Source organism: Saccopteryx bilineata, chromosome 2, assembly GCF_036850765.1.
Source record: "Saccopteryx bilineata isolate mSacBil1 chromosome 2, mSacBil1_pri_phased_curated, whole genome shotgun sequence".
Taxonomy (NCBI): Eukaryota; Metazoa; Chordata; class Mammalia; order Chiroptera; family Emballonuridae; genus Saccopteryx; species Saccopteryx bilineata.
Window position 1 is genome coordinate 386860664 of NC_089491.1, and position 24105 is coordinate 386884768.

Consider the following 24105-nt stretch of genomic DNA (forward strand, 5'->3'; position numbering starts at 1 on the left):
TGAAAGCAGCCTGTGGCACACCACTTGGTGACCTCTGTTCCAGGTGCTGAAATGTGATAATGCAGCGTAAGACCAGACTGGACCTAGGAGTTCACCTCCTACTTTCTTTTACTGTCAACATTAAGAAGAGAGGAAGAGTGATGTAGCAGCTCCGGAAACCAAGGTTATTTGTAGCCATCCCCTGAGAGACAATAGTGTTGTACCTCATTTCACCTCACCCACGTGAGCTGAGGCTGTTGTTCCCGGCTTGCCCGCCACGCCTCCGCCACCGGGAGGTAGTAGGTCAGCCCTGGGGAAGGAATGGCGGCATTAGCTAAGTTTGGCCTCCCAGACGCAGCAAGGCTGAGTGGCAAAGGAGGAATGGAAAGTGAGGTGCTGGCCAAAGATTAAGCAAGATTCTGGCTCTCTAAAACAAGCTGGACAGTGATGTCATCTCCCTTCTAATAATACAGCTTCCCTGGACGCCCAGCTTAACCCTGCTTAACGGCAATGGACAGAAGAATCCAATCCTCACAGGGAAGTCAGGATCTGCTTCAAGCAAGGACAACTCACCCGGCAGAACTCAGCGTTTATGGAGAAAGCCCCTTCACAGACACGATCACACGACAACCCTGAGTTAGGCACAGGGAGGAGGAAGCTGGCACTAAGGGACAATTAGAGTGGCTTTTAGATCACTCTGGGATATGCAGTTAAGATCCATGAAAAGAATGAAGGACTGCAGCCCCCTTCTCCTGTCCTGTGTACATTTCTGTAGAATCATTTATTCATTCAACGAATCTGTCAAGATTCGTACTGACAACCTCCGATGGGCAAGGCATTCTTCTAGGCCTTGGGATTATAGCAGTACACGAATCCTTTGGCTGAGTCAGTTACCCTTACTCTGAACCATGACCCAGACTGGACTTTGCTCTATTCTCTGGATGGAGCAGTGACCTCAGGTCAACTTTTGCATTTTGCTCCAGAGTCCTTAGTGGTTTGCCTGCCTATTGGTCACTTTCTGGAATGCACCGATCCATTCCAGGACGACAACATGCTTTTCTACGTCCAAGGCATAGACAAGTGGGTAGACTCAGACCAACTCCCAGCCATGTCTCAGTTCTGATCTACTTTCAACATGTTTCAGGCTGGTCACACCATTCCTGAGGGCAGAGATGGCATGTCCAGTTTCTCTTGAAGCAGGAAATAGAACTGAGCAACAGAGGTGACCCCTCTCTAGGATGTGGTGTCAACCTCCTTTCTTCTCAAGACTTGTCCACCTACATCTTCTCCTTTGATGCCCCCTTCTGTTGGGGCAGGTGTCTGAGGAGCAGCAATAAGTGAGGGAAGGAATAGAGGTCAGTCAGGTCACCATGCCAAAAAAAGAGAGAGCTCAAATGGAGTCCGCACTCCACGAAAATTGAAGAATTCCTCAGGGAGAGAACTTCATACTCAGGTGTCTAAACCGAGACTCCTTAGAAGAACAACAACCAGATATGGGATGATGATGAGACAGGGGGGACAGTTTGTATGCTGATCACAGGATCCCAACAATCTTAGGAAAACAGATCCCTGGGATCCCAGCCATCCCACGCAGAGCTGAGGGGCAGGGCAGAATCTTGAGAAACAGAGAAAGACAGAAACGTTTCAAAGATGGAAGCAGGAATACTAGTTAAACTGAGCCTGTTTCCAAGGTCCTGAAGGTTCTCCAGTAAAAACCCTTCCAATTCCCTGTTAATCATGGGACGTTCCTGATCCTGACATTATTACTTGTAAAACCACTAACTTAATGACAACATTCTTTTGAGAGAAAAAACAAACAAACCTAGATTAACATCCAAATTTTAATATGTGAAAAATACATACATGTCATAACTGAAGAAATAATACTTGCACCATGTGCTTTATTCTAAACCTGAGCTCAAGGTCTTTAGTGCAAACTGACACTTTACAGGCTCTAAGACAGGGGTCCCCAAACTTTTTACACAGGGCGTTGGAGGGCTGGACTATAAAAAAAACTATGAAAAATCCCTATGCACACTGTACATATCTTTTTTTTTTTTTTTTTTTTTTTTTTTTGCATTTTTCTGAAGCTGGAAACAGGGAGAGACAGTCAGACAGACTCCCGCATGCGCCCGACCGGGATCCACCCGGCACGCCCACCATGGGGCGATGCTCTGCCCATCCTGGGGGTCGCCATGTTGCGACCAGAGCCACTCTAGCGCCTGGGGGAGAGGCCACAGAGCCATCCCCAGCGCCCGGGCCATCTTTGCTCCAATGGAGCCTTGGCTGCGGGAGGGGAAGAGAGAGACAGAGAGGAAAGCGCGGCGGAGGGGTGGAGAAGCAAATGGGCGCTTCTCCTGTGTGCCCTGGCCGGGAATCAAACCCGGGTCCTCCGCACGCTAGGCCGACGCTCTACCGCTGAGCCAACCGGCCAGGGCTACATATCTTATTTTAAAGTAAAAAAACAAAATGGGAACAAATACAATATTTAAAATAAAGAACAAGTAAATTTAAATCAACAAACTGACCAGTATTTCAATGGGAACTATGGGCCCGCTTTTGGCTAATGAGATGGTCAATGTCCAGTTCCATATTTGTCACTGCTAGCCGTAACAAGTGATATGATGCGCTTCCGGAGCCGTGAGTGTCCTGTGTCACCGGAAGTAGTCCTGTACGTGAGTGACACGGCGCTTTGCGGCGCCACCACATACAGTACTCCAGGAGCGCAGGATGCGGATGCATTCTGTGCTCCTCTCACTGACCACCAATGAAAGAGGTGCCCCTTCCAGAAGTGCGGCGAGGGCCGGATAAATAGCCTCAGGGGGCCGTAGTTTGGGGACCCCTGCTCTAAGAAGTCCTGCAGTGAAAAAACCCCAAACCCAAGCCCTCCAAAACCCAGAAAAGTGTTTCATCCACAGTGCCATTTAATCACTGACAGGGGACCTTGTTTCTGAAGAACTATCTATTATCATCTCACAGTCCCAGTGGTCAAGAGATGTGAAACCACAATGTATTCAATAGGATCCAGGAAAGCACCTCCCAGAGTCCTCATTAAAACTAGCATTTCGCAGAAACGAGTGCTGCACTGGCCCACACTGCAGAGGAAATAAAAGCCTCACCTCTATCCTACAACAGAATTTAGAAGACAGGCTGGAAATAATTTATAAGCAAAAGATGCATATTCTCAGTCTTTTAAGTTAGGATCTACCATGAAATCCTGAAGCACGGTCCAAGAGCCACATTTGGCTAATAGGCCTATTTTGTTTGGTCCATCCAGTGGTTTTAGAAAAAATGGAATGGTTTATCTATATTTATAGATCTGGAGATTTCACTTAAAAATCTAGATTTTGGACTTCCTTGAGAAATGGGAAGATCTGGCCACACTGGGAGCTCTGCTGCCTGGCTGGAGTAGAGGTAGCAGCACCCTTTCAATAGGGACCACACGGTTTCCCACAGTCCCCAAGCCACCTACTGTCATATTCACCTCCCCTGTCCACCCCTGTGGGTATCTGAATGTTTAATGCCTGTTCTAGAGCAGCACGGCCGGCTTCCTGGCGTGACCTGTGCTGGTGGGGTAATTGATAACTGAGTTTGGAGAAAACTGGGGACATTTCGCTTCCTCCCCACCTGGGATTCTCTGCTGTGGCTGTGCCCAGCCACACACGTATTCCTGCTGATCTTCGAAACCACACGTGGCTCACTCTCCTTCCTAGTGCGTTCAGCAGCCCCCGCTGATGGCCACTTCTGCTGGCTCCGAACAGCACGGCTCCCGGAGCACTTGGGTTTGAGGCTTCAGCAGACTGGTTCAAGTGTGCATTACCTGGAAGGCAGGGCTGAGCCTTCTGCCCCACGTGTCCCCTCAGAGGGCAGGAGTATCGACTGGAGGCAAAATACGTCCAAAGGGCATTTGTCAAATACTTGGCAGTGCAGTGCTGGGAATTCACTTGGTTCTAGCATTGACTGTGAGACTGCGGGCTTCCCTCGCTCCGACTACAAAATGGGCACAGGAGGGCGGTAACACTGACTCGTGAGAATGCAGATCGAGCATGTAGCGTTGTGCTCCCACACTCCCCACATCACACAAACTCCCGCTTATTTCTGAAGACCTGGTTCGGGCATCACCCTGAGTGCTGCCTTCGTCCGGCTCCCACTGGGCCACCCACCAGGGGCTGAAGGAGCGGGTGCGCAGGGGGAGGAGGTTCCGAAGCAGAATGGGAGGCGCCAGGGGCCAGTCAGGAGCCCCCTCCACCTACAGGTCAGCCAAGGCGAACAGCCAGCCTGGCGCCACCCGAGTCACGGCCCGCATTTACCAGGGTTCCGCTCGGCAGGTAGGCAGCTCCCATGCTTTGCAGAAGCTGTTAGGGATGCAGGGGCCGGTGAGAACTGGTGACCTACTTCCCTGCGTGGTTGCAAAGCCTTTGTAGTACATGCCTCCAGCCTGGAAGAAGCTGCATACTTCAACCTGTTTAGATTCTCAATTTAGAGTTAAGGGCAGGGGCACGTGCTGTCAACAAAGGATACCATTTCACTCCATCCTTTGATATCCCACATTTCAGACAAACGTTGCTAAGATTTGTTTGAAGTCCCGGCCTAGTGGCGCCTGCCCAGCACCAGTCACAGAAGGAGACAGTAAGGGGCCCTCAGGTACTCCACGGGGCGGGGCTTCTCTGGATGGAGAACAATTCAGTCTGGGTGCTCCTGGGAAGTCATAGCAGCCTCTGAAGCTTTCGATACAATGGCAATATCAAAACTTTTATGCAAAACTTCTTTTAATATGCTATGTTCAAATTAGGAAAGGTTGGAGGGGCAGTGATCCCAACCAGTATTCCATCTGGGACTTCTCCTTAATGAGCCACGATGCACTCCTAAATGTTTTCTGACTGCTGTAAAAATATCACTATCTTGAGTTCAGAAAACTGTTAGAAGGTTGCAAAGTAGGGTGGCCTGTCCAGTCAGCAAATGTCGCCTGAACTTCCCTGAAAACCAACCCACTGGGAACTAAGTAGTAACCCAAATCACCACACATAATACATGCTCTCCACTGAACATTTTTATTGAAAGGTGTACGTAAGATGACTATTCCTGCATCTTCTCAATGGTTTCTTCCTTGTATTTGCCCTTTTCCTTTCCTACTTGGCGAGATTTGGCTTTGCGTTCGAGGATCTTTTTGCGGTCTTTGTCCAGCTTTAACCTTGTGATAACCACCTGCAGAAAACAAACACTTCTAACAATTAACAATATAGAACACGCAGGAAGGTCCAACATTCAATCTACTTATCAAACTGAGGTGATAAACACCTAAACATGAAACCATTAGCTCAAACAGGAAGAAATGATTCTTTAGCTCCCAAATAAAATCCAGTCAACGTTCACTAATGCTATTCCAACAACGGGGCAATGAGATGCCAGTGGTTTTTCTCATATCCTCTTCTGTAGATTTCTTCTAGAAAAATTGCCTTCTTTTTCTGTTGTAAAATACACAAACCACTCCACTCCTTTCTTCCTAGTTTTACAAGCTAAGCAAGTCATATATTTTTGTTTCTATACTAACTTTAGAATCATAATATTGGAAAGCCTCTACTTATGCTTCAACTTGCAAAACCTTTTATGAAGTCACAGTACAGACCTTACGTTAACTAATGCTCAAGACATCTACACTACACTAACTTTCAGTCTTATGAAGAAAGGGGAAGTAAGAGGAAGAACACCGAACTAGTTCTGGAAATAGAACATGGTGTCAGAGAAAATCTCCACCATAATGGGATTCCTATTCTGGTATGGGGAGGTGGAAGGAAGGGGAACAAGAGCTCTATCATGTAGGGTAACTGAGTGAGACACCACTGATAGGGCTACATTTGAACAAGACATCTGTACAAGGGGAAAAAGTAGTCACCTGGGTAGAAGCATCCCTAAGAGAACAAATACAAAGGTCCAGAGGCAGGAAAGCTTAAGTTTCATGGGCGTGTGTTTCTCAAACTTGAGTGTGGTGGAACTGGGAACAGAATTTGCAATTCTATTGTTTTCCAGGTCACCCTGCTAACCAGTGAAGCAGTGAATGTTTCCGAACAAACATGGCTATAGGAACAGCAAGGAGGCCAGGAGACACATGGAGAGGGAAGACGATAACATGAAGAGACAGGCCACTCTGATAGTTTACAAGCAGCCAGAATTCCGTATATAACAAGGCAGGAGTCAACAGGTCTTACTGACTGATGTCGGGCATATAATGATGACATTCTGATCTAATCATAAGCAGAGAGCTGCTATTTACCATGATGGTGGCAATTGTGACAGGTTTCAAGGATAAAAATCAGGACTTTGAATATGTCAGGTTTGTGTTAAGAATTAGATATCCAAGTCAAAAACAGACGACTGGATTGGAGGTCTAAGTTGGAGCCATCTGCTTCTAGATCTGCAAGCCCTAAGACTGAAACAAAAAATGATGACTAAGCCACAAACTGAGGCCAAATATCACGATACTTGTATTCTAATCCATGGGTAAAAATACGTGGTGAATTGTAGGTGAAAGATGTGCAGGTGTTTTACCGCACTAGTCCTTCGACTTTTCCATAGTATGAAATTAGATTTGTAGTGCCAACTTAAAATCTTAAAAATTATTCATTATGCCATTACCTTTATATTAAATGTAATTAAAATTTTCTTATTTAAAAAATTAATGGGTGGGCCCTGGCCGATTGGCTCAGGGGTAGAGTGTCGGCCTGGCATGCAGAAGTCCCGGGTTCAATTCCCGGCCAGGGCACACAGGAGAAGCGCCCATCTGCTTCTCCACCCCTCCCCCTCTCCTTCCTCTCTGTCTCTCTCTTCCCCTCCCGCAGCCAGGCTCCATTGGAGCCAAGATGGCCCGGGCGCTGGGGATGGCTCCTTGGCCTCTGCCCCAGGCGCTGGAGTGGCCCTGGTCGCAACAGAGCAACGCCCCGGAGAGGCAGAGCATTGCCCCCTGGTGGGCAGAGCGTAGCCCCCTGGTGGGTGTGCCGGGTGGATTCCGTCGGGCGCATGCGGGAGTCTGTCTGACTGTCTCTCCCCGTTTCCAGCTTCAGAAAAATACAAAAAATAAATAAATAAATAAATAAAAAATGGGTGAAACTAATCAGTAAGAGTACATAGGCTTGCCTGACCAGGCGGTGGCGCAGTGGATAGAGTGTTGGACTGGGATGCCGCGGACAAGGTTTTGAGACCCCGAGGTCGCCAGCTTGGGTGTAGGCTCACTTGGTTTGAGCAAAGCTCACCAGCTTGGACCCAAGGTTGCTGGCTCGGGCAAGGGGTTACTTGGTCTGCTGAAGACCCACGGTCAAGGCACATATGAGAAAGCAATCAATGAACAACTAAGGTGTTGCAACGAAAAACTGATGATTGATGCTTCTCATCTCTCTCTGTTCCTGCCTGTCTGTCCCCGTCTATCCCTCTCTCTGTCTCTGTAAAAAAAAGAAAAAGAGTACATAGGCTCCAAGTAAACATATCTATAGTATTTGAATTGTTGATTGCGTTGTGTGCCTATCACCCAAAGTCAGGTCATTTTCTGTCACAATATATATTAAATGTAATTTTTAAAAATTGGGAGAAATTAGACAGCAACGTTGGAAAATTCAGTCACATCCAGGACAGGAACTTGCTATGGGAATCAAATCAGATTTTCTATCATGGCTAAGATATCACTCATTATTAATGGGATCTAGCCTCTGAGCCTCAGGGTCCCCCCATTAGTAAAGGGCTTAACACCTACTTCTCAGGGTTGTAAAGCTACCTTATGGCTCACTTCTGTTTAATACGTAAAAGCAAACAAGGTATGAGCTCCATGTCATCTAAGAATTACTCCATTCAATTTTAAGATCAGTTCGTTGTGAGATTACTGCCTACTCAGTAGCTTTTGAGGAAAAAGTACTTGATTTCACAGAGAATGACTGTTAAAGACACCTTGATTTCATACAAATCTGAAGTGTTATTAAAATATTCCTTCGCAGTATTTGCTCAGAGACTGGCCTGTAACACATCTAAAATCTATCTCTATGGGACTGTTCTGCAAACAAGCAATCACATTTGGCTGCAACTGCTTTTAGTCTCATCCCCTCTCACACGTTCTCGGAAACACCTGCCTTGCTGGGGTGAATGCCCACGTGGACGGTCGTGCCATTCGCTTTCTCCCGCTGCACTCGTTCGATGTAGATGACGTATTTCTTCCTGTAGACCTGGACTACTTTGCCAATTTGCTGCCCCTTGTAATGTCCTCGCACAACCTATATGCAAATTTAAAAATCACAGAAAAATGTTGATTAGAAAAAGATTAACCTTGTAAATCAGAAAAACTGTAAATCTTGTAAACCTCACTCTGATTACAGGACTGCTCAATTTTGATTTAGCTGTTAATGGAAATGGGCCAATAATTCTAACTCTGGCTTTAATTAACTTGCAAACAAATAAACCACGGCCCCACAGAACTCTACAATAGACAGCGGTGGGCTTTTTGCAGCAAGTAGAGAACAAGGAATTGTGGCAACAGGCCACAAGTATTTACCTCACAACCAATTCAAGTGTTCACCCTTGAGCCAAACAAAAAGTGGTCAGTAGAAAACATGAAGGGAACAAACCACTTCTTTCCCAAAGGTTAACCAGCGTCGTTTTCCACCCAGAAATCCCAGCGGCCCCCAGCCTGAGGAGGTGAGGTACCCAGAGTACTTCTGGACTGACGGTTCTTTCCACCTGCAGCCTCTGTCTTACAGTAAGAGATCCTGAAAGCAGAAAAGACTGCCTTCGAAATCTACTGGCAATTTTAGCACCAAGAGAGCAGCAGCCCACGGCTGTTCTAATCTGCACCTCTCTCTGGGAACTGGTTTCACTTACTTCATTTATTGGAGTGACACGTTCTGGATTTTGATTCAGACAGTTTACTAGTCTTCAAATACCTCTTCAATGACCAAACATACAGAAAAAGATAAACCCAAAAGAGTATTCTGGCTCTGAACGATCTTTCCTGTGTTTGTTTAATTACGGCTGCATCTAATAATGCTTGGGACAACTGATTTTCACCAGAGAATAAAAAAGTGAAGTTAAAACTGAAAAGCACATTTTTTTTTTTTTTCTAGTCCCTGGCTCAACTCCTTCTGGAAGCCACCGTCTCAGATACAGGACTCTTAGAATGCAATCCCTTTCTATGCCACGAGTGCAGGGTATTTACCAAGACGCCCAGAACACAGTGCATACCTGGACCTCATCATCCTTTCGGATGGGCATGGACCGAACGTTGTACTTCTGTCTCAGCTCTTTGGAAAGAGGAGAAGACATAATCTTCCTGCGAACGTGGGAAGGGGCATTGAAGTGCCTTTTGCGGTTCTTGCTCCGGTCAGAAGTCACAAAGGGATTGAACTTCATCTTGACTAAATAAAAAGTTGAAAAAAAAAAAAAAAGTTGAAAAGGGAATAAACGACCAAAATCTCATTCACGTTCCAAACCAGTCAAAACAGTTTCATCCTGAGCTCAGAATGCCCACGGAAACTGTCACGTTTAAAAACTGTCACTCTATCAAAGTTACTTGTACTCAATAGTCTATCAACTGAAGCATGTAAATATTCACTTATGCAATAAAATACTTCCCATTAGCAACACAATTTTAGTTATGAAACTTTTTGTTTACACTCTCCAAAGCCCTTAAGTCCCACAACAGAGGGGAAAACACTAATGAATTAGGGCATAACTGACCAACAACTCAGTTCTTCAAAACTAACTCTTCACCTATATCACGTCTGCGAGACCAACCAACGTCAACCTTTTGCGAAGCGGAGTGTGCACACATCTGGACCCGTTCAAAATGAATCAGGCCACCCACCCCGAACCTAGATAAGGTTGCAGAGATCTCAGGTCCAAACAAAACATTCCAATGGGCGAGCGCGGCTTGGAGGTACCGTGGCTTTAACAACAGTTACGTCGAGAGCATCCTTTGAGAATGACACCGCCCAGACCTGACTCCATATCCACAGGCCCCCTCCCCGCCAGCTCCCGTTTCCGAGTCCCCAGATCCTCCTTTCTCTTTCCCTCCCCTAGCCCGACGGCCCTTGAACTAGTGGGAAAACGGATCGAGACCATCTCGGACCCTTTCCCTGGCTGTTAGCCGGCCGCTGAAAGAAGATCGGGGACCGGGAGGTCGAGAGCATCCTAGCCCGTGAGCCGATGGCTGCGGATTACACGCGCCTTTCCAACAAATCCTCACCCGCTGACGCTCCTACGATGGCCGCAGAGGGGAAAGAGACCCACACGCTACTTCCGGTCCTGTACGTTCACGAGAGCTCTCGCGAGACCGACGTCTCGCGCGAGAGAGGCGCGAAGTTTGAACGGGAAGAGGAAACTGGGAAAGAAATTGATGACTAGTGCCACCTTACGGCTAGGAGGGGAACTGCGAAGAACTGCAAAACCCCTTTTTCAGTTCGTGGTTGCTTTCTTCGGAGCTCTGGGTTCCGCAGCTGCGTCCTCTGCGAAGGGTCGTTCCCAGGCGAGTGGCGGGCACTGCTCAGGGTCTGACTGCCCTGGTGGCTGCTAAGAAAGCAAGCGGCCCCAGGGGAATCCCTGCCTCTTAACTCTTAAGCGTCCGGGCAGCGGACACGCCAAGATTCTAGAAAGGGCAGGGTCTATATTTGACCACCAGGTGACGCTGGGACTCTAGCAGGTCGGTCATCCCGGTTACCTGTACACCGGCATCCCCGCCCCAGCCAATGGCGTGGGCGTGTCGAGCGTGCTGGTCCTAACCAGCCCCGTGCGGGCGCTGGCCGCTGCTCACTCGCCGCGGCACGTGCTGGATGTGACTTCACATCCGCGTGAGTTTTCTCCTCGGCCGGCAGGTGCCCTTCTGAGGACGGGGGCCCCAGATCGGTACCCCCACCCGGCTCAAGTAGGTCAGAGCCAGCGTTTCTAACAAGGTCCCAGGTGATGGTCGAAGGTGCTGGTCTAGATAGACCACACTTTGAAGGAGCCTGGGGTGAGGAAGACTTTCGTGCGGAGAGCTGTTCCCCTTTCTGCAGTTTACCGCCTGCTGTCCTTCAGTTCAGGGTCTGCAGGAGGCAGGGCAAGGGCGGGGCGCGGGGGGCGCGCCCCTAGAAGCAAATGGATCGCAGGGCGCAGGGACCTTCAAAAGCGTGCCCCGCTGCGCGCCTGGTAGGGGCTCTGATTCTGTTCAATGAATAATACAAGTGTCACACGGAGGGAAGACAGATTTCATATTACATAAGAGCATAAGGAACTTGCTGAGTGCTAGAGACATTCTTCTACTCACTTTACATTTTTTAGATCCTTTAATCCACTTAATAGCCTAGTGATGCTGGTTTTTCCCCCATTTTACAGATGGGGACACTGAGCCACGGAAAAGTGAAAGAAACCTTTTCAAGGTTATATAGAATCCATCTGGTATAGGTAAACCATTGCAGGCTGGCTTCCTAGCCCCATCTGGTAACTGTGTATGGTTCCAGTTTATGGGAACCCATTAGGTCAAGTCAAAGAGTGAGAAACTTGGCCCTGGCCGGTTGGCTCAGCGGTAGAGCGTCGGCCTGGCGTGCGGGGGACCTGGGTTCGATTCCCGGCCAGGGCACATAGGAGAAGCGCCCATTTGCTCCCCCCCTCCTTCCTCTCTGTCTCTCTCTTCTCCTCCCGCAGCCAAGGCTCCATTGGAACAAAGATGGCCCGGGCGCTGGGGATGGCTCCTTGGCCTCTGACCCAAGCGCCAAGCGCTAGAGTGGCTCTGGTCTCGGCAGAGCGACCCCTGGAGGGGCAGAGCATCCCCCCTGATGGGCGTGCTGGGTGGATCTCGGTCGGGCGCATGTGGGAGTCTAACTGTCTCTCCCCGTTTCCAGCTTCAGAAAAATACAAAAAAAAACAAAAAAAAGTGAGAAACCATACCCTTGAGGGCCCCGAGGAGAGTCAGTACAGAACATGTGTTTTCATGATTTAAAATAGTCGCAAATTTTATTTTATTTGTTTTATTATTTTATTTTATTTTTCTGAAGTTGGAGGCAGTCAGCCAGACTCCCGTCATGCGCCCAACCAGGATCCACCTAGCATGCCCACCAGGGGGCGATGCTCTGCCCATCTGGGGCATTGCTCCGTTGCAACCAGAGCCATTCTAGCGCCTGAGGCAGAGGCCATAGAGCCATCCTCAGCGCCCAGGCCAACTTTGCTCCAATGGAGCCTTGGCTGCAGGAGGAGAAGAGAGAAACAGAGAGGAAGGAGAGGGGGAGGGGTGGAGAAGCAGATGGTTGCTTCTCCTGTGTACCCTGGCTGGGAATCGAACCCGGGACTGCTGCACGGCAGGCTGACGCTCTACCACTGAGCCAACCAGCCAGGGCAGATTTTATTTTTTTAATTCAAAAATTCAGTGAGAATTCCTCTGCAACTTGTTTCAACAAATGTTTATGGAGCATCTATCTTTCATGGATTAGCCTGGAACAAGCTACACAATGAAATTAGTAGATGTTTCTGCCTGTAGGAAGCTCATTGTCTAAGATGAGAGAAAAACTATGAAATCAACAATCCCAGGATCCCAGGAAGACAGTTGGCTGAGCCCAGGTGCCCTTAGGTGCTTCTGTGCTTGTGTTTGGGAACAGCAGAGAGCTCTGGGGTCAGGGAAGACTTCTGGGTGAGGTCATCCTTGACTAAGTTTTGAAGAATGTAAAAGGAGCTCCATGAGGCAGTGGGAGTAGCTTGAGGGAAGGTATGGAGGTGTGAACAACATGCTACATTGTCTCCAGGGGCTGGTCCTTACGGCTGGTCTGGCTGAGTTTGATTTGGATGCTACAAACCATAGAGAGCCGATGAAGGTTCCTGCCTTTCTACCTTGGCTTCCTTTCTGGTTTTCATAGTCTTACCCCCTCTTCTTATTTATTTACTGCGACAGACAGAGAGACAGAGAGAGAAACAGATAGGGACAGACAGATAGGAAGGGAGAGAGATGAGAATGCGGCACCTTAGTTGTTCATTGATTGCTTTCTCATATGTGCCTTGGTCGGGGGGCTACAGCGGTCCGAGTAACCCCTTGCTCAAGCCAGTGACCTTGGGTCCAAGCTGGTGAGCTTTTGCTCAAACTAAATGAGCCCGTGCTCAAGCTGGTGACCATGGGGTCTCGAACCTGGGTCCTCCGTGTCCCAGTCCGATGCTGTATCCACTTGGTCAGCTGCTCCCCCCCTTCTTATTGTCCTTATTAGTTTCTTTAACCCTGTCTTCTTAGGTCTCCCCATCTTCTTCCTCTCTTCTCACAAGGGCCCTCCATGTTTCTTCGGCATCCCCATCATTTCTGCAGTCGCCCTTTCCTCTCACACTTCCTTCCCTCCCTCCCTTCATCTAACACTAAGTCATCACAATTACCCTTCAGCTCACCGTTTGTTCATCATAACCACCTCATACAGTGAGGATTGCTGGGGTACAAATTGTACACACAGATGCAGATTAAGATTATTGGTAACCTGGCTATAGGGTCTGTTTATCATCTATCTATCTATCTATTTATCTATCTATCTATCTATCTATCTATCACCTATCTATATTTTCCTATTGTACCCTGACCCCAGAGTGGTTGCTTAAAGCAAAAGATTTTATTTGAGAAAGGGGAGGAAGGGTAGAGAAGAATCAAAACAAGCACATTAAATGGTAAGGCCCAAAGAAAGCCATAGGGACTTAGGGACACTGAGAATACTGAACTTGTCACCATCCTTCCTGGGGTGCCTGTTAAGCATAAGATGTCACACCTCTAGCTAGATAAACCAGCCCTATGGAGCCAGTAGCTGACACTCTGGGGCCAAAGGACAAGCAGTCTGGCAGCTTTCAAGTGTTCTTGGGGCCAGCTCCTCACCAGGCCATGGGCGTGTACACTGAAGATATCTCTACCTTCTAATACAATTTTTCAGTTTAATTTTTGAATAAGTGATATGTTTACTTGGTTCAAAAGTTAAGAAAGTACTAAAGGTAAGGGAAAATTCCTCCTATTCCCCCTCTTATTTTATTTTCTCATTCCCTTCCATCATAATCACTGTAATTAGATTTTGGTGTATTTTCCCAATTTCTTTATGCATCAATAAGCAGATAGGAATGTAAATTCTTTTTTTTAAAGCGAGAGAGACTGAGAGAGGGACAGATAGGCAGGAAGGGAGAGAGATGAGAAGCATCAATTCTTTGTTGTGCCTCCTTAGTTGTTCATTGATTACTTTCTCATATGTGCCTTGACTGGGGGGCAGGGGTGTGTGTGGGGGGGTGAATGGTAGGCTGCAGCCCACGGGGCAATGTCTATGATCTCACGTTCAAGCTGGCGACCTCGGGGTTTCGAGCCTGGGTCCTTTGCGTCCCAGGTCGACACTCTATCCACCGATCCACCCCCTGGTCAGGTAAGAATGTAAATTCTTATTTCTTTCTTCCTTTTTTTTTTTTACAGAGGCAGAGATAGACAGGGACAGACAGGAACGGAGAGAGATGAGAAGCATCAATCATCAGTTTCTCGTTGCGCGTTGCGACTTCTTAGTTGTTCATTGATTGCTTTCTCACATGTGCCTTGACCGTGGGTCTTCAGCAGACCAAGTAACCCCCTGCTGGAGCCAGCGACCTTGGGTCCAAGCTGGTGAGCTCTTTGCTCAAGCCAGATGAGCCCGCGCTCAAGCTGGCGACCAAGGGGTCTCGAACCTGGGTCCTTCCGCATCCCAGTCCGACGCTCTATGCACTGTGCCACCACCTGGTCAGGCGTAAATTCTTATTTCTTTACTTTCTACACAGTTTGCAGTTTCTGATACCAGCGTTCCACACCTTGCCTTTTTCCATCGGCCATTGAATCTTGAAGACTTTCCATGTCAGCTCATAGACTTCTCCTTTGTTCTTTTTATAGCTGTGTAATAGTCCCTGCACCTTAAGTTTTATAACCAGTCCCCATTGTTTGGCATGTCGGGTTACCCCAATCCTTTGTTATTGTGAACAATGCTGCAAGTACGCCATATTGTACATGTGATATGTCATTGCTCATCTAGGCAAGTGTATCTGTAGGAGACATTTCTAGAGCAGGAATTGCTGGCTCAAAGTGGACATTTTAATAGGTAATGTCACATTTCTCTTCCTAGGGGCTTTACCAATACACAGTCCCACCACCTCACCGGCTTCCCCTTAGTAGAGTAGGTTTTGAAACTTTCAGGGTTTGACAAACTACTAGGTGAAAAGTGGCATGCCAGCAGAATTTTAATTTGCATTTCCTTCACAAGTATGGCTGAATAAATGTTTAAGAGCTCTTTGTGTTTGTACTTTCAAATTGTCATTTCTGTCTCACATGAATTATCTTCAAAGTCCGAGCTCGGGTCATCTCCCCCTCTTGGGTTTGCAACGTCGCTGGAGTCTTTGAGAAAATATATATGTTTATTTAAAAAATAAGCTTTTGACATTCTATGAAAATAAAAGAAGCGCCATCTACAAGTCACTGCTGAACAATATGAAAACACTGCAGGTATTTTGAAATTAATTTTTGGCAAACAACAGAATCTGAAGAGACGAAAATCAGGTCCCCAGAAATTCATGACACTGTGTAAAGTAGTCTGGCTGAGGTTAAAACAGACTCGTTAGAGTCTTTGTAAATTTGACATTTTTATTCCTATAATAAATATGTTCCCCGTGAATCCAACTATCCCCCAAATAGCACCGTCGGCTCTTCTCTAGCCTTGAAAAGAGCATAAGGAAATCCGTACGTGCTTTAAATCAACCTTCCCTGTGTCCCGAGTGGTCTCTGTAGCGGAACCTGGGAACTCGCTCGGAGGCAGAGTGCTATTTCTTTCCCACAGACACAAACCGCTCAGAGGTACAGACTGGAGGGCTCGGCTGTCGGCACACCTGCACTGCAGATCGCCACCTACCTACGGAGAGAACAGCTGGAAAAGTTTTTGTTGTTTGTAACCCTAAAATTAATGTAAAATAAAAGGTCCAGTGATTTATGGGCCTTACGCAACAGAAAATAGTTACTTCCACCTCACTTCCTCCCTAGGGGTCTTCCTCAAGGGACCCCAGCACAGTCCAGGGTGGGGGCCCCAGGTGAAGAGGCCTTGCCCAGTGGCTGACGGCCTGTTTCAGGATTTGTTGAGACTGTCGTGTCCCTGACAAGCACAGCTGTTTTTCTCCCCACCCTTCCTTACCCAGCCCAGCCTGGGAATACACCTCAGAAACTGGCTGGGCTGGTGTGGCCTCTAATGAGGGGTTGGGTCATGAGGAGGAGGAGGATGAGGAGGAGGAGGAGGACTTGGGCTGGGAGAGAGGTGGGAGCCCCCAGGGGTTAATTTGCTCACATAGTTCTCAGCTGATTCAAGTCTTGGCTATCAGCCTTCTGCACTCTCCACCTTCCAGCCCATCCTTGACCACTCAAGTCTCAAAATTTGGGCCATTGGGCTTGCGAGGCTTGGGGAGAACTCGGGCTGTGTCTATGGGCCATCCTGTTGGCTTCAGCCTCTATCAACAGACCCGTGTCCTGGTTTGGCCTCAGCTTCCCAGGAAGATGCTTTTCTGTTACTTCCCCCGGAAACCGAGGGCCACAGCCTTGAGATCAGCTGCTTCCTTGGGGAAGTACAGCTTCCAGACTCGAGATCTGGGGGCAGGGAGGATGTGGGGGTGGGATGGTGCCCAGTGGCGCAGCCGCGAGGGTCGTGAATGAGCGCTGAGATTCTGGGGAGCGCCTGTGGTTTCCGGCAGTGCCTCCCCTTCCCTTCTGTTTGTGAGAACAAACTAGAGAACCCGGGTGGGTATTCTGACCTGGAGGGGTCCTGCCATTGGGCCCCCACGCAGAATTCCTTGTCCCCACAGAGGAGCCCCACCTGACTTCAGGTAGGTCGCGTGGCAGGTAAGGACCACACCTGAGGGCCGGCAGCGCTCAGGAAGGGGCCGCCACGCATCCTCCCACCTAGCTCAGCTCTAGCCGAGAGGAAAGGGAGGTGTCTGCCGAGCCTACACGGGGATGGGGGGGGGCACAGCTCTTCCGAGGAGAGGCTTCGATCGCGTTTTTTGACCCTGGCCTAGAACCTGGGGTTTCCATTTCAGTCCGGAGCTCAGGTGCTCAGCTCGGCGCTGGCCTCGGAGACCACGGCCCTAGCTGCCCCGTCACGCCTGCACGCCTGCTGGGAGCAAGGAGCTGGGGGCCTGGAGACGCACCCCCTCTGCAGGTGGCCGCATCCTAGAGGGGGCCTCTGCCCCACGTCTCCCCTCTGCCCGCCCCATAGGGCGCAGAGGGGCCGGGCCTCGCCGGGGGGCCCGCAGGGGCCGCCCCTCACGCCTGCTTCCTCACCAGCAGCACCCAGGGCAAGATGGCGGCCACCACGGCCACCACGGCGATGAGGGTGATGAGCAGCAGGGCCCGGGAGCGGCAGCAGAAAGAGCGGCTGGAGCTGGGCGCTGGGGAAGCCTCGGAGAGCTCCGCCAGGCCGCGCCGCGGCAGGACGCTGTCCTGCTCCCCCAGGGGCATCCCGTGGCGGCTGATGATGAAGATCTGCGGCTCCCGGGGCAGGCTGGGCAGTAGGTCCAAGGGGAGCTGGCTGCTCTGACCTGGGGATGCTCTCCAGACGGGCTGGGAGATGGCCAAGGGGTTTGTGTGGCCCAGGGGGCTGGATGGTGTCGCAGACGGCAGGCCCATGGGCACAGCCAGGGTCTGGGAGCTCTTGTCCAGCATGGAGGGCCAGCGCGAGCTCTTCCTGCTGAGGAAGGTGACGTAGCGGCAGATGGGGCAGACGATGGTCCTCTGGACCTGCCCGTCCACGCGGGTGGAGAGCAGGTACTTGACCAGACAGTCATGGCAGAACACGTGGCCGCAGCTCAGCGTCCGGCTGGCGCCCTCCAGATCACGGAACTTCTCGTAGCAGACGGGGCACTCACTGCCCGAGCTGTCCTTGCTCTCTCCTTCGGACATGGCCGCTGGGGAGGGCAGGGCCTCAGCTGTGGGTGGAAAGAGCTGTGACCATCAGTGTTGCTTTCCTCCTTTACTCCCCTCCTTAACTCCCTTCCACACCCCTGCGTCCACCGCCTCCTTCCCTTTCTCCTCCTCGCCGGTCCTCTGTTTTCCCCTCTTCCCCTTTCCTCTTCTGCGGCTTCTCTTCAGGGGCCTGAATTCAACTCAGACCCAGAGGCAAAGACCCCTAGGAGGAGGTGAGGGGGTGCTTCCGGAAGGGGGGATGGGGAGACAGATAATGAGAGATCCCAGCCCAGCCACACTGGACCTCGAAAGGAGTCCTTGGAGTGTGATGAAGGTGCGGCCTCCCTGATACCTCACTTCAACCATCACACACACACTTGGTGAGCTCACCGCCTCACCTCTGCCAGGTTCCTTGCTGGAAGTGAAGGCAGGAAGACCCAGCTCCCAGGGGAAGCGGGAGGCTGAGTAGATGCTCTCTAGCCTCTGTCCTAGCCCCCATGTGGGCCTGTGCCCAGAGTGGCTATTTTCCAAAAAAGCCTCTGCTGTCTCTCCGTCTCCCGACTCAGGGATTGCCTGATCCATTGGTTTGTATCCCGCCCCTGGTTGCATTCCTCTGTGCTATGTGTGGCTAGAAAGCAATAGGACTGCTTTGAAAATAAAGTACGGAACTTACACATCCAGCTGCCGGCTGGCCCTCTGCATAGTCACATCAGGGAGCTGTAGGCTCATTCTCCACCTGTGACAGCTCAGTCATTCTTCAGATTCTCCTTAGAGCGCTGCTCGAGAACCTTCTGATTAATCCCGGTAAGGGCAGATTTTCATCCTTTGAGGATATGCCTGGTACTGTGAAAATGACTGAAAGTCACTGGGAGCCAAGCCTGGTGGGGAATTGCACGCTCAAGTGGGACAATTTTGTTTTAAATGGAGTTTAAACATTTAAAGATAGGGAGTCACCATGAAGTTACAATGTAGGTTTTAAATACTGAAAGCAAAGGAGAGGCTCCAAAAATGTTTGCTTCAATGGCGGAACTGTTGGATTAAGTACACAACTTCCCGAGATGATGACCTCGAAGGGAAACACCCATTTGGGTATGTGGTGAGGCCTTGGTGTCCTCGTTTAAAAGTCTCCAGTATCAAAAGAATGTGGTCTAATCTCACTTAGAACAACTTCTTGAGAGGGAACCTTGACCGCCTGTTATAGTTCCCTGATATATTGTTTCATCAAAGCCCCTTGGGGGACACTGGTCTGGGAACAAACAGAACTGAGAGATGATATAATGGGAACAGGATTAGTTAATAGGAGGACAACTATAATTTGACAAAGCACAAATCTTTTGGAATCTTTCCCCTCTCTTGGTTTGGTTTCAAATCCATTTTTCCCAAGTTGAAAATATCCCATAACTAAGAAGGAGCAAAAAAATATGTAAAGGTAATTTCTCAAAAAAAAAACTCCAACAGGCCCTGGCCGGTTGGCTCAGTGGTTGGTCTGGCATGCAGGAGTCCTGGGTTCGATTCCTGGCCAGGGCACACATGAGAAGCACCCATCTGCTTCTCCACCCCTCCCCCTCTCCTTCCTCTCTCTCTCTTCCCCTCCCGCAGCCAAGGCTCCATTGGAGCAAAGTTGGCCCGGGCGCTGAGGATGGCTCCATGGCCTCTGCCTCAGGTGCTAGAATGGCTCTGGTTGCAACAGAGCGATGCCCCAAATGGGCAGAGCATCGCTCCCTGGTGGGCATGCTGGGTGGATCCCGGTCGGGCACATGTGGGAGTCTGTCTGACTGCCTTCCCATTTCCAACTTCAGAAAAATACAAAAAAAAAAAACCCAACAAAATAAGAACATGAAATTTTGGATCGAGGGCCAGGACCCTGCAGGCAGCCCCAAAACCTTTGCAGTGGTTGCCAAGCTTCAGTTTCTGAGGTTGTCAGTGTGAACCCTGGACGGGGGTTGGGGGTTGTAACTGCTCAGACTGGGGAGCTGGGTTCAAAGCCTTGATATACCCATTACTGTCTATATAACCTCAGGCAAGTTGTTTAATCGAGCTGAGCCTCAGTTTTCCATCTGTAAGATGGGGTTGATAATAATGGTACTACTTCCTCTCAGAGTTGTCAGAGTATTAAGTGAACTGAGATGAGGGAGGAGTCTGGCACGCTGTAAGCACTCAGTTGTTAAGGCACACCAAATCCTCTTCCCTCCTAGCATCTGCCTTCCCTTCCTTCCCTCTTCTCCCTACATCTTCCTTCTGTAACTGACTAAAAGCGTTCCACAGTCCTGCCAGAGGGCCGCTCCCCTCAAGTTCGAATAACTGAACAGGATGGCAATAGATGAGGTAGGTGATGGACAACAGATAAAAATGAAGATGGTGATGCCAGTGTTTCTCAGTCACTTTTGTTTAATAATGTTTGTAAATGTCTAAGCTAAACTGGAGCTATTCTCAGAATAACCATGATTTTCTTTCTTTCTTTTTTTTCCTTCCTTCCTTCTCCCCTCCTCTCTCCCTCCCTCCCTCCCTCCCTTCTTTCCTTCCTTGCAGCACCTTAGTTCATTGATTGCTTTCTCTTATGTGCCTTGATGAGGGGGGGGGCTACAGGAGAGTGAGTGACCCCTTGCTCAAGCCAGCGACCTTAGGCTCAAGCTATTGACTATGGGGTCATGTCTATGATCCCACGCTCAAGCCAGAGACCCTGTACTCAAGCTGGTGAGCCTACGCTTAAGCCAGTGACCTCGGGGTCTTGAACCTCCATGTCCCAGTCCAACGCTCTATCCATTGCACCATCGCCTGGTCAGGCTAACCATGATTTTCTTAAGTCAACCAAATGCTAACATGACCTCCTGCATTTCATAACTCCTCACAGGCATATGGTGGCAATGCCTTCCTCCCTCCCTCTCTCCCTCCCTCTCTCCCTCCCTCCTTCCCTCCCTCCCTTCCTTCCTCCCTCCCTTCCTTTCTTCCTTCCTTCCTTCCTTCTTTCCTCCCTCCCTCCTTTCCTTTCCTTTCCTTTCCTTTCCTTTCCTTTCCTTTCCTTTCCTTCTTTCCTTCCTTCCTTCCTTCTTCTCTCCCTCCCTCCTTTCCTTCCTTCCTTCCTTCCTTCCTTCCTTCCTTCCTTCCTTCCTTCCATCCATCTGTCCATCTATTCATCTGTCCATCCATCCATTCACCCATCCAGTTATTCCACAGACATGAGTGCTTGCGGCATGCTAGGTATTGAGCTAGACATTGGAGATGAGCAGTGATCCTCCGTGAAAATCCTCTGTGAAACTGTAGAGCAGGGGTCCCCAAACTACGGCCCGCGGGCCGCATGCGGCCCCCTGAGGCCATTTATCCGGCCCCCACTGCACTTCCAGAAGAGGCATCTCAATCATTGGTGGTCAGTGAGAGGAGCATAGTTCCCATTGAAATACTGGTCAGTTTGTTGATTTAAATTTACTTGTTTTTTATTTTAAATATTGTATTTGTTCCCATTTTGTTTTTTTACTTTAAAATAAGGTATGTGCAGTGTGCATAGGGATTTGTTCATAGTTTTTTTTATAGTCCGGCCCTCCAACAGTCTGAGGGACAGTGAACTGGCCCCCTGTGTAAAAAGTTTGGGGACCCCTGCTGTAGAGCCTAGTGGACATTTATACATTTTCTTGAAAATGATTTTTTTTTTAAAAAAAGGAGGAATGATGATTGATATCCCAGATTATTTGGTTAACCGAAAGGAAGGCATAGCCTGACCTGTGGTGGCGCAGTGGATAGAGTGCTGACCTGGAACGCTGTTGGTCACCAGTTCAAATCCTGGGCTTGCCTGGTCAAGGCACATACAAGAAGCAATCAATGAACAACTAAAGTGAAGCAATTATGATTTCTCTTCCTCTCTATTGATAAATAAAATCTTTTTTAAAAATGGAAAGGAAGCTATCAAGACAGGCAAGAGAATTAAAGCAGATAGATAAGAGAATGGTAGGGGAAGAAAGGACTTTTGAGGTCATTTAGTTAAATCTAGTTTTAGAGGTGAGCAGACTCAGGTCCAGAGAGGGGACAGTGATTTGTCTGAGGTCACCTGGAAAGGTGATGGGGAGGGAGATGTTAGAGAAGAGAAGAGAGAGAGAGAAAGAAAGAAAGAGAGAGAGAGAAAGAAAGTTCCATAGATGATATAGAGAATGTTATTAGAATCAATGAATAGATTGGGTGAATAGCTTATTCCCAAGCCAGGAGGCACTATCCTCCTTGGGATGAGCAGGAGAGGGAGAAGAGACTATCTTTTCATGTGAGTTTGTGCAAACGTAAAAGGATTCAAGAATGCAAAAGACATCCCAGCTCCCACTGATGACCTCTGTGGGTGGTCCTTTCTCCTTCCTGTGCTTCAGAAGAGGCTGTCATTCATTCCCAGACAATGGCACCCTCCTTCCCCACATTCTTACCTCCCTTTCCTCGTCTTTCCCTGACCACTCCCTCCGTGTGCCCCTCCCTTTCTCTTCATTCCATTTCGTTCTTTATCCCTGAGTTCCTCTTACCGGCAACTCTGTCTTGGGTATGGGGCAGAGGGCAGCCGAAGAATTGCGAGGGGTGTGTTCTGCTTTGGGCACAAACCAGCTAGATAACAATGTGAGACGTCTGTGCCACGATGCCTTCCCATTGGCACTTTAGGAAACTATGAGGAGAGGAGGGCTGGACCGTCTTCCTAGGAGAGGTGGGACCAGTGTTGAGCTAGTAATAAATAATTACAGCAGCGACTATTTATTGAACACTAATTACGTGCTTGGCATTGTGTCATTCCTTCCTCACTTAGTCCTGACAACTCTGGGAGGTAGGGATTATCTCCATTTTACAGCTGAGGGAACTGAGGCTCGGGACTTAGGTTAAGTAATTTATTCAAAGTCATATTGACAGTACAGGGTGGACACAGGGCAGGCAGCTCATGAAGGCAGTACGTCTGCCTTCAGCACCAGTGCAGATAGATGTGCCTCCCTGGAGGGCATCCCAGACCTTGGTCCAGGGAGCAGTGGAAGACTCGAGAGCAAGATGGCAGAATAGGATGTCCCAGCCCTCAGACTTCTACAGATACACTGGTTTAACAGATATGCATGGATAGCAGTTACCTCATAAGAGCCCCAGAATCCAGTTGTATACATTACCTATGTACAGTTCTTTGTATGTCTGCAGATCTCACCCATAAAGTGTTTTAAAAAAATTTTTTTTTATTTATTCATTTTTTTTAGAGAGGAGAGGGAGAGACAGAGAGAGAAAGGAGAGACAAAGAGAGAAGGGGGGGAGGAGCTGGAAGCATCAACTCCCATATGTGCCTTGACCAGGCAAACCCAGGGTTTCGAACTGGCGACCTCAGCATTTCCAGGTTGACGCTTTATCCACTGCGCCACCACAGGTCAGGCCATAAAGTGTTTTTAAAGAAAGGACTAGAGGAAGAAGCATCAGTGTATACCCCGAACTTCCTTCTCGGAGTGACTAAACACAGCCACCCGTCCAGCCACCTGTGGGGCCAGGGAGGACGGTCTTGGCCCCGTGAGAGCTGGACCAAGGGAGCTGACCGCAGGAAACCTCAGCGCTGGTTTCACCCACAGCCACAGCCCTGTGAAAACTGGCTAGGGCTGTCGCCAACCCAGGGACCCCTCCTCCGCACTGTGGGCCAGCGAGACTGTGAGGCAGAGGCCCCGGGGTTTCGGCTGGGACTGCTTCCCCACCCCAGGACACCGCGCACGCGCATGCGCAATCCCTCTGCCCTGCATCCCTCCAGCTGTGGTCCAGAACCTGGCCAGCCTCCACCAGAGTCCCGCTCCTTGCCACCCCCAGCTGGGCCCCCAGACTCACTCGGGCCGAGGCCAGGAAGAGCAGTATCCCCCGGCACAGGCGCCGGGGCCTCTTGGGGCAGAGCAGAGCCACCCCGAGGGGCTGGGCATGTAGCTTGTCCTGCTGCTGCTGTTGCTGTGACAGCTGCCGCTGAGGCATTTCCTAGTGACTGAGCAGGTTGGGAGGACAGCGCCAGGAAGTGAATGTCACCCAACCCGTTTGAGGCCAGGAGGCTGTTGGCATTGCCCAGGGGTTTGGCAGCTGCTGGAGTCATGTGGTCTGGGGCTGCTGGGAGAGTGCCCCTAGCCTGAAGAGTCCAGGGATGGGTCTTCCCATCCCTCAGGGAGCAAGTCATGTTCCCAACCTCCCACTCTCCTGACGCCGCCCCCACCCTGCTCCCCTGCCGTGCCCGGGTGAAGGGGTCAGATCAACCTCAG

The 24105-nt window shown here is 49.5% G+C and overlaps 2 protein-coding genes across 4 annotated transcripts; both read right to left on the bottom strand.

Annotated features, from left to right (window-relative positions):
- Positions 1-5009: 5009 nt before the first annotated feature.
- Positions 5010-10279, bottom strand: RPL26 (ribosomal protein L26). Of its 2 annotated transcripts, none has more exons than XM_066255537.1 (4): positions 10199-10279; positions 9196-9368; positions 8091-8231; positions 5010-5184 (listed from the first exon to the last, which is right to left on the bottom strand). In XM_066255537.1, the coding sequence occupies exons 2-4, from the start codon at positions 9361-9363 to the stop codon at positions 5056-5058; spliced, it is 438 nt and encodes a 145-aa protein (XP_066111634.1). In that variant the 5' UTR covers positions 9364-9368; positions 10199-10279; the 3' UTR covers positions 5010-5055. The 2 variants fall into 2 exon arrangements, with proteins under 2 accessions (XP_066111634.1, XP_066111633.1); XM_066255536.1 differs by having other exon boundaries at positions 10082-10209.
- A 5091-nt stretch (positions 10280-15370) lies between these two features.
- RNF222 (ring finger protein 222) lies at positions 15371-23807 on the bottom strand. Of its 2 annotated transcripts, XM_066264227.1 has the most exons (4): positions 23690-23800; positions 22378-22540; positions 18558-18727; positions 15371-17907 (listed from the first exon to the last, which is right to left on the bottom strand). In XM_066264227.1, the coding sequence occupies exons 3-4, from the start codon at positions 18559-18561 to the stop codon at positions 17246-17248; spliced, it is 666 nt and encodes a 221-aa protein (XP_066120324.1). In that variant the 5' UTR covers positions 18562-18727; positions 22378-22540; positions 23690-23800; the 3' UTR covers positions 15371-17245. The 2 variants fall into 2 exon arrangements, with proteins under 2 accessions (XP_066120324.1, XP_066120323.1); XM_066264226.1 differs by lacking the exon at positions 22378-22540 and having other exon boundaries at positions 23690-23807.
- Positions 23808-24105: the final 298 nt, after the last annotated feature.

What these genes read in the sequence shown, in the direction of transcription:
- RPL26 (XM_066255536.1), bottom strand. Translation starts at nt 10,142, where the DNA reads ATGCTCTCGACCTCCCGGTCCCCGATCTTCTTTCAGCGGCCGGCTAAC. An exon ending in GAAAGGATGATGAGGTCCAG is followed by an intron (nt 8,232 to 9,195) that starts GTATGCACTGTG and finishes ATTTGCATATAG; the next exon opens with GTTGTGCGAGGACATTACAA. An exon ending in TGGGCATTCACCCCAGCAAG is followed by an intron (nt 5,185 to 8,090) that starts GCAGGTGTTTCC and finishes TGTTTTCTGCAG; the next exon opens with GTGGTTATCACAAGGTTAAA.